This window comes from Fukomys damarensis, unplaced genomic scaffold (genome assembly GCF_012274545.1).
Source record: "Fukomys damarensis isolate Sample0158 unplaced genomic scaffold, DMR_v1.0_HiC HiC_scaffold_17, whole genome shotgun sequence".
NCBI lineage: Eukaryota > Metazoa > Chordata > Mammalia > Rodentia > Bathyergidae > Fukomys > Fukomys damarensis.
The window spans coordinates 18,057,428-18,066,726 of NW_022900929.1; the positions used below are offsets into that span (position 1 = coordinate 18,057,428).

A 9,299-nucleotide genomic window follows, 5' to 3' on the forward strand; every position below is an offset into this window, starting at 1 on the left:
ATGTGAAGTGTAAATCAGTACACAGAATCATAGTCTGAAGTCACGCTACCAGTAGTATCCAAAAACCCCCAAAACAAGAATTCAAAGTGTCTTGCTGGGTGTGGTGAAAATTAGTGAAATATAGTTTATTACTTTAATGTTCATTCTAAGTATCAGTATATTTGTTTTCAAGCCATTTACTGAACAGATTCCAAAAGGCTTGCTCTGCCCCTTCCTGAGACTCTGATAGATTCACTGACCTTTCTAGAAGTCCTTTCCTCCTCTTATCCAGGAGTGCAAAAATATAGACTCTTGGGTCTCCCTCCCTGGTGGCCCAGGGCACGGCTGGGAATATATATATATTTTTTTAAACCTCCAGTTGACTGTCAGGCTAAGGATCCTCTAAATTAGAAGAGCCGTCTCCAGGGCTCCCAGCCAGCTGCGGTATCACCGTGGGTCCAGCACCGTGTGGCAGGTACCAAGGAGACAGGAACAGCACTCACATCGCTCTCCACAGCTGAGGTCCTCCTGGTCGGGCTGCTCCGGGCTGGCCTCCTGAGACCGCTCAGCCCTCACTGGAAGATAAACACCCACCAGAATATAAGCATAGCTTTCCCCAAAAGCCAGAAACCCATTTGGAACAACCAATTGTGTTATAAAGATAAGAATATGAACTCTGGCCAGTTCATAAGAATATTGCTTAATTTTTCCTGCTTATATTTTTCAAACCACAAAGTGTTGACTCAGCCTGTGTTGCCCGGCCACAGCTCTCCGAGGTGTGGCAGCCCCTCGGCTTGTCCCCCAGGCTATATTTCCTGACCTTCGCTGGGGGAGTGGGTTGCACCGCTTTGGTTGGATCACTAGAGCCACTTTTGTTTTCAATCATCAAATTCTCTGGAACTACCTTCAGGGACTGCTTCGCCTCATAAAAGGGGAATGGACAGGAGGGACTCGGGAGATCTCGGAGACGAGGCACCATGAAGAGTTCCCCCCTGATCGTCCTGGTTCTCCTGGCCTTCCTGCTGAGTGTTCACCCTGCAGCTGCCATGCGTAAGTAGCGGCCCCAGTGCCCTTCTGCTCCTGGGCTCCTTCCCAGGAAGGGCACCAGCAGATCCCCTCTCTCATTGTTTTTAAAGATGGCAGTGACACAGCCAAGTTGTGCTGCTTTCGCTACAGCACCAAGATGCTGCCCCGGAGCTGGGTGCAATCCTACGAGCTGACTCAGAGCAGCTGTCCCCAGCAGGCAGTTGTGTGAGTACTACCCAGGGGCCGTGTTATTAAAGAATGGGTGCTGGGCAGACCCTGCGGTGGCAGGGTGAGCCTTGGATGGGAACCGGGGAACCCCAGTACCCTGCCTCTACACCCACACATGTGACTCGCATACTCTGCACTGGGCCTTGTGTATAAAAGAACCATGGCGGTGCAGGCCTGGTAACCACATTACCTGGGAGGCTGAGGCAGGAAGATCACAAGTTTGAGCCCCGCCTAAGCTAGGCAACTTAGTGACTTAGGGAGAACATGACTCAAAATAAAAACTAAAAAAAAAAAAGGACTGGGCTGTAGCTCAGTGCCAAAGCCCTGAGTTCAGTTCGTAGTACCAGGAAAAGAAGATAAGGGAAAAGAGAAGAGAGAGAGGGGGGGGGAGGGAGGGAGAGAGAGGGAGGGAAAGAAAGAAAGAAAGAAAGAAAGAAAGAAAGAAAGAAAGAAAGAAAGAAAGAAAGAAAGAAAGAAAGGGAAAGGAAATCTAGCATGTCTTATAATCTTGAATAAGAGAAGTGTCGAAAGGCTGGGGGGTAGGGGAGTGGCAAAAATATTTGCACAAAATATTTTATCGCAATTGTGAAGGGTGCTTAAAGGGGATAGCAGGAGGTAGGGGAGAGAGTTTGGTTCCCTAACTTGCCATCCAGAAGGTTTACACTAAGGCCCAGAAGGATAACTGGGACTGGGTCTCCAGCCAGGTGCAAGGGGCAGGGAGGAGAGCAGATGCTCCAGGCAGAGAGGACACCAGGTGCCCAGGATGAGGCAGAGCTGGAGGCAGAATAAACTTGACTTTGACAAGGCAGAGGGGCAGCCAGGAGCTGGGTCACGCCGCTCTTGTCTGGAACAGGAGAGCCAGCCCGCAGTTCACAGGGCTCTGGCAGGTCGAAACCAGATCATACATGCAAATCACTTCGCACAGTGCCTGCACACAGCCAAGGCTAAAAAACTGGATGCTACATCTGAGTGCAAATACAAAGCAGGGAGCCAGCCTGTGCTCCCCAGGGACATGGAGCTGCTGAATAGCAAAGATGCAGCAGGGAAGGGGGGCTCTAGAGACAAACCTGGGTGATGTCCTTTTGACACAGAGTTAAGGATGGAAAGAGGGCACAGAGGTGCCTGGGGTGGGGGTGGGGGCTCAGAACACCCTGGCTCTTCTCCTTTGGGGCTCGAGGGGCTTTCGGGAGCTTTAAAGACATGTGTGCTTAACCAACAGCTTGCAAAGCCATCAGAGCAATGACTGGAGCCCATCAAGCCGGTGACCTTGGACACGACAAGGCTCCTCTTTCATAAAAAGGAAGCCAGAGGTCTTTAGCAGTTATCGATGGACGCATAACAAACCACCCCAAAACCAAATGACTCCCTACGATGATGCCAACTTTCTTATTTCTCGTGGTTTCTGTGAGCCAGGAATTCCAGAAGGCCAGGCTGGGTGGCCCTGGCTTGGGGGCCTCTTGAGGCTGATGTCAGAGGGTGCCAGGGCTGGCACAGCTGGGGGGTGGCAGGCATCTGTCTCTCTATCCAGGGCCTCCTTGCTATGTGGTCTCTGCCCGGCTGGCTTGGCTTCCTCTCTGCACAGTACCCGGGTGGCAGGACTTCTTGCCAGGAGGCTCAGGGATCCAGCAATAAGTGCTTTCCCACCTTGGCGGTCACATACCATCGTGTCTGCCACACCCTACTAGTCAGCCAGTCCCTAAACCTGGCCAGAGTTCAAGGGGAGGAGACGGATGCAGTGTGACCGAAAACTACAGTAAATGCTTCTTTTTTAAAAACAGTATTATAATGAAAGACATTGACATGAATGCCCCTCAGAATACTTCCCTCTGCTGCAGACACACTTCTGTCATTATTCTACTTTCTGAAGCAACTCTGAAAGTGCACTTTCACGCGTCTTCAGTCTCATTGTCACGGCTGGTGTGATGTCCTGAATTTATCTGAAACATTTCTCTTTCAAGGTCGTTCTGACCTTGGGGAAGAGCTGCAAGTCGCTCTTTAGTGCCAGATCCGGTGAATAAGGTGAAGGAGGATGCAGCGTCATGTTTTCCGAGTCTGCCTTCCCGTCGGATGGCACTGACAGCAGCGTTCACTGTAGTTTTGATCACACTTTATACCCCCAGACCTGCTTCAGAAAGTGGCAAGAAAAGGAGAGAGAGAGAGAAGAAAAAGAGAAAGAAGGAAGAATGAAAAGATAAGATCAGTGTGTCCGAAGCCAGGAGTATTTTGAGGAGAATTCATGACAATGTATCTTTTACTATAACACATTTTCAAAATGTAAAGCTCATTGTGTGTTTTGATACCACAGAGGTCTCCACCCATCAATGGGAGCGAAGTCAAGGAAATTTGCAGTCATACTTTAGCTGCTGTAGCAGCTCCTCTCCCTTATTTTCCCACTCTGCTGGCTCCTTTCCCTTGCCTGGGTCAGGGCCAGCCTGAGAGCCCCGCGAACACGATGTGGGCCCCAGCACTGTCTGGTCACTTCTGAGTGTCCTCAGGGGTGCTACAGCGGGAGACCGAGAGCCATCAACCAGGGTGACCACGGTCCGTGAGCTCACAGCGTGGCGAGGAACGCAGGAATCCCATAGAAACCGCCTGCAATGAGCAACCCGGTGATGTGGTTACCAATCCAGCAGCTTGACGGCATGGGGTTTCTTGCTGGGGTGATGGGACTGTCCTAGAATTGATCTTGGCAATGGTTTCAATCTATGGAGATATAGTCAAAACCACTGAATTGTAATTATTCACTTTAGGCAAATGATACAATGTGGGAGTTGTATCTCAAGAATTTGTGATGTTAAAATGAAAGCATTAAATATCCCGGTGTGGGTTTAGGCTGCAGATCAGGTTTGCTGAGATGGCTCCTGAGGGCTGTGGGCCTGGGACCATGGTTTCCAGGGAAACAGTGGGGAGGGAGGCAAGGACTTGGGGAAGAGGGGACAGAAACAGAGGTGTGGGAGGGCGAGAAGACTCCTCGGGGAATTGCCCCATCTTTTCCTACTTCCTTCCAGGAAGCCCCAGGGCCTTGGTATTCACTTATCCATGTCTCTTCCCTACAGATTCACTACCAAAAGAGGCAAGAAAGTCTGTGTCCAGCTGAAGGAAAAGTGGGTGCAGAAATACATTTCCTTACTGAGAACTCAGAAGCAACCATGACGCTAATGAATTTTCAGTCCAAGGAACTCAGAAGAGTCCTTTCTGAGGGTCCCAGGGCCCATGTGGGAAGAAGCATCCAAATTATTGTTAATAAAGATTTCTCATAAAGATTTAACTTGTTTGTAACATCTGTAGTCAATAAGGCCCCAGTTTTCTTCAAGGAAAAGAAACTGAGGCACTACGTGTTCCCCAGAGGCCAGGCAGGACCCTAAGTCCTACACTTACCCAGGTACTGAATTCTGCTAGGTGTTTTTGTTTGTGCAAACAAATAAACAAAAAAAGAACAACTTTAATACATTTTTGTAAACTGCGTGGTAAGTGTTTTAACATTATCAAGACAGATAAGTTTAGGTTATTTGGAAAAATAAACCCTGCACGACACTTTGCAGCCAGTCCGTGCTGGGTAAACAAAGAATCACCACACTGGGCAGTGTTGTTTTTTTTTTTTCTTAAGAAAACAAGATACTGGGCCGGGGATTTAGCTCAGTGGTTTCGCCACCTGTCTCGCAAGTGCAAGGACCCGAGTTCAATCCCCAGTACCAAAAAAAGAAACCGAGATATTAATTCATGAGCATGAATATTGTCTACCTACCAAACCTTCTGTGAGGTTCTTTAAAAATTCTAATACAGTTACTGATGTTCTCAGCCCTGCTACCAAACTACATACTTTGAAGTCGGGAGTTAAGTCTATCTTTGCACACGCAAAGGACCCAGGAAATATGTGTGAGAAATGCCACCAGTCACAAATGTCGCCAGACACACTTTGCCCAAGGAGATAGAGCAATACACGCAGAGGAAGCCATAACGTAGCTAAACCTGCAAGACCAAATTCTAGCAGCAAATGACTTTGATGTGTAGTTCCCTTACTTACCAGAAGATGGCAACACCCGCTCTCATCTTTGAAGGATTCCTGCTACAGCTCCCTGACAACCCGTCCCGTTCCGGAAAAGCCCATGCCCTGGGTCTTTATTGAGGATCTACCTGTGAGCTGGATCCTATGCAACTGCTGGGGGAAGAGGAGGGGAGAGAAGTGAGAAAAGGAAGCCACAGCTCAGATGGTGCTAGCAGTTCAGGAGTTGGGGTGGAGAACAAGAGCCTCAGCAAAGGTAGGCATGGTAGCGCACACCTGTCATCTCTAAGAGGCCGAGGCAGGAGGCTTGCAAGTTCTAGCCCAGTCTGGGCAACTTAGTGAGACCCTGTCTCAAAATAAAAAGGACTAGGGATGTAGTTCAGTGCAAAGGCCCTTGGTTTAATCCTCAGTCTGAGAGAGAGAGAGAGAGGAAGGAAGGGAAGAAAGAAAAGCAGCAGAGGTGTGGTGAGACAGAGGCAATTACAGTAATAGAGACCCCCGTCACCACTGTGCCCACTCCTTCCATGTCATTGTTTTCTTCTTTTCGTCCATTGAACAACCATTAATTTTCATTACCCTGTATTTGACAGAGGGCATAAAAATGGCAGAATTTCCCTAATTCCTGGGAGCTCACAGTCTAATGAACGAGCCGGCCTGTAATTCCAGTCTAATTTGTATACTCCAGTGGGACAAGTATGGTCAAAACAGCCAGCATCTATATGTTGCTTTATCACAGAGAAAACACATCTAGAGGGCTCCTCTATCTTGTAAAGGGAGACATGCCCTGCTCTCAAGCTAGTGTTGGGTGGAACTTGGCCATAACCAGTTCCGTCCCATCAGCTATGTTCTGTCCATTTCCCTACAATAGCACAACCCACCAGGCAGCTGCAAAGTTGAAAATTCTGGGCCTCAAAGCAGGACATCAGAAAGACTTTCCTTTACAAATTGTGAAAGAATCTTATCTCCCAGTCCTCGGAGGGAAAGCTTGGATCCTTTCAGCAGTTTTGCTCAAACTGAGGTGACAGCCAGGGCTGGTGTCCTTGCTGTCCCATGGCTTCTGGCTCCTCCTAGGCTGAGATACCTCCCCCACCTGTCGGTTCACTCAGCAGCAGCTGGAAGCCATTTTAGATTCCGACCTAATTGTTATCTTCAACTTGGTGGAATTCATTAAGTGCCTCTCAGGTCAGTAAAGCACACTTGTGGGTGTGACTGGGTGGGTCCTGGGGATGTGACCTTCGGTTCTACAGCTGTCTCTGGCCCCTTCCTCTTTGGCCCTATTGTTTTGTTCTGTTTTCTGGCTACCTTGAAGAAAGCACGTTTCTCCACTAGGTTCTTCTGCCATGATGTTCCTGCCTTCCAGCCAGCCAACCATGGACCCCAGGAAGCCACGAGCCAGATAATTCTCTCCTTCATTAGGTTGCGGTGTCAGGTATCATGCCCAGTGGTGAGAAGCTGATTAACATATGTGGGAATTACTTTATAACTCTAAATTGGCCCAGCATGGGGCTGCATGCCTAGAATCCCAGTACTCTGGGAGGCTGAGGCAGGAGGATCACAAGTTCAAGCTGAGCCTGGGTAACTACTAAGTAAAATCCAGTCTCAAGGAAAAAAAAATTCAAAAGAGTTGGAGATGTAACTCAGTACCCAGTACCACAATCCCCAGTACCACAAACAAACAACGACTTTGAAATTCTGAATTGACAGCTCTACATTATAACTGACAGACATGGGGAATCCGCTCCAAGAGAGGTTCAATTGAGATCCCATCCTTCTATATGGAAAAGGAACTTTACTCCTGTTCTCATACTCAGTGCACTCTTCCTAACCCTTTTCCAGATTCTGGTTTTAATCAGTCATAGCATCTGTCTGGCTCCCACATTATGAGTGGAGTAAAATATTTAGCAAGTGTTCATTTTTATATCTCTATGACAGCCATTATCTTGCTTTTTGGGGGGATTCTCTTTCAATATATACACTTTAGAGGTGGAAAAAGCAAGGTTAAGAAACTCGCCAAAGCCGTTCAGCAAAAGAGTGGCAAAGAGGGATGCCACTCCCTTCTGTAGGAGCGCATGAGGTTTGCTGAGGTTTGGCCTCAGGTGTTCATAAAAGACATGCTTGGTCCTGGGCAGGGGGTGTTGAGGTGGTGGAAAAGTGAAGGGGTGGAGCCTGCTCCGCCTTCATAAGTGATTAACGCTGTACCCTGTGCCGTGCGACTGGGTCAGGTCTAGCAGGAACAGACTCGCTCGCACAAGAAGAGGATGTTGTTATACAAAGGGCAAGCCTGAGCTGGGCCTGGTGTCACATGCCTGTGATCCCAGCACTCTGGGAGGCTGAGGCAGGAGCACTGCAATTTGAAACCCAGCCTGAGCAATTTAGTGACTTAGTGAGATCCTTCCTCAAATTTTAGAAGGAAGGGAGGGAGCCAGGCTGGGGATGTGGCTCAGTGCAAAGACCCTGGGCTCAATGGGGGGGCTCCCCTTAAAAAATAGCAAGCCTGGCTCCTCCCCCATCTCTTCCTTGCTCACGCAGAACCTCTTTTGCACACAGTTGGTACCCTTTCCACTCTTCCACTGTGTGTGACCCCCCAGCCTCCACTGTGAGGCCCCCTGCCAGGGGCCCTCCCCATGATGCTGCGCGAGCTGCCTGGACCATCTGGCCACCAGCATCATAAGCCTAACAAACCTCAGGTTATTTTGTTACAGCAGCACAGGAGAGACTGCTGGCATGTGGCAGAGGGAGAGTTTCATGTACTTTTGGGATTCAGGAAGGCTGGATGTTTACACTGGGCCTTAGCAACTGAGCTGACTTCTGTCTGCAGGGAGGGTCTCTCCATGCAGGGCAAGAGTGCATGCAGAGTCTGCTGGGAGCTGGAGGGTCAGGTTATGTGTAAGTGGGAGTCAGATTTCCATCAACAGAGTCTGCGGAGCTGGAGGGTCAGGTTATGTGTAAGTGGGAGTCAGATTTCCATCACTGTGACAAAATGCTTGAGATAAACAACTGAGGAGGAAAGGTTTATGTCAGCTCATGGTTTGGGAGGTTTAGTCCATGGTTTCTTGGCTTCTTGTTTTGGAGCTGTGTTGAGGCAGCACCTCACATTGGGAGCACTAGGTGGAAGGCACTGCTCAGCTCATGGTGGCCGCGAAGGAATAAAAGAGGAAGATGAGGGGCTGGGGTCCTCCTATGCCCTGCAAAGCCAAAGCCATGAGCTTGATACACTAATTTCTTTTCACCAAGCCTCACCTCCTGAAGGCCCCAACAACTCCCATGGTACCATGGGCCAACGGACATTTGAGATACAACCTCTAGCAGTATACTTAGAGAACCAGAAGGAGGACAGTGGGGAAAGGACTGCAGTAGGGCGTTATTTTTATTTGCAAGGACAAGAACTGAAAAGCCTGTGAGCAGCCAGGCGTGGTAACGCGTGCCTGTAATCCCAGCACTCGGGAGGCTGAGGCAGGAGGATCGGCATGAGTTCGAGACCAGCCTGGGCTACATAGTGAGTTCCAGGTCAGTCTCAACTACATAGTGAGACCCAAAATCAAAACAAAACAAAAAAAGAAAAGCCTGTGAGCAATGGGAGTCTTTGTGGATTTTAAACCATCCCTAAAGAGTATATACCCAAATAAATCAGTCTGAGACTCACATGGAGAATAGGCCTAGGAACAAAGATACACACCAGTAATCCCAGCTCATTGGGAGGCTGAGGCAGGAGGATCACAAATTTGAAGCCAGCTTGGGGAACTTAGTCAGTTTGCCTCAAAATAAAACATAAAAGGGGCAGGGGATGTAGCTCAGTGGTAGAGTGGGTCCAATCCTCAGTTAAAAAAAAAAAAAAAAAGCAGATGATCCAAATTCATGACAGCATTAGTCACAATAGCCCAAAGGCGGAAATAATCTAAATGTCTATCAGCTGATAGACAGATAGGCAAACTTTAACATAAACATAAAAGCAATTTGTTAGTCATCGTGGCAAAGGGTATGTGCGATACACCCTGTGACATGGGTGATGCTTAAAGACACAATGCTAATAAATTTACACACAAAGGACAAACGTTCTGATTCC

At 48.5% G+C, this 9,299-nt stretch overlaps 1 protein-coding gene across 2 annotated transcripts; it reads left to right on the plus strand.

Annotated features, from left to right (window-relative positions):
• Positions 1-697: 697 nt before the first annotated feature.
• On the plus strand, positions 698-4,409 carry Ccl26 (C-C motif chemokine ligand 26). Of its 2 annotated transcripts, XM_033764771.1 has the most exons (4): positions 698-755; positions 890-1,029; positions 1,116-1,230; positions 4,290-4,409. In XM_033764771.1, exons 2-4 carry the CDS (start codon positions 957-959, stop codon positions 4,384-4,386), a joined length of 285 nt encoding a protein of 94 aa, XP_033620662.1. In that variant the 5' UTR covers positions 698-755; positions 890-956; the 3' UTR covers positions 4,387-4,409. The 2 variants fall into 2 exon arrangements, with proteins under 2 accessions (XP_033620662.1, XP_010617362.1); XM_010619060.2 differs by having other exon boundaries at positions 736-1,029.
• Positions 4,410-9,299: the final 4,890 nt, after the last annotated feature.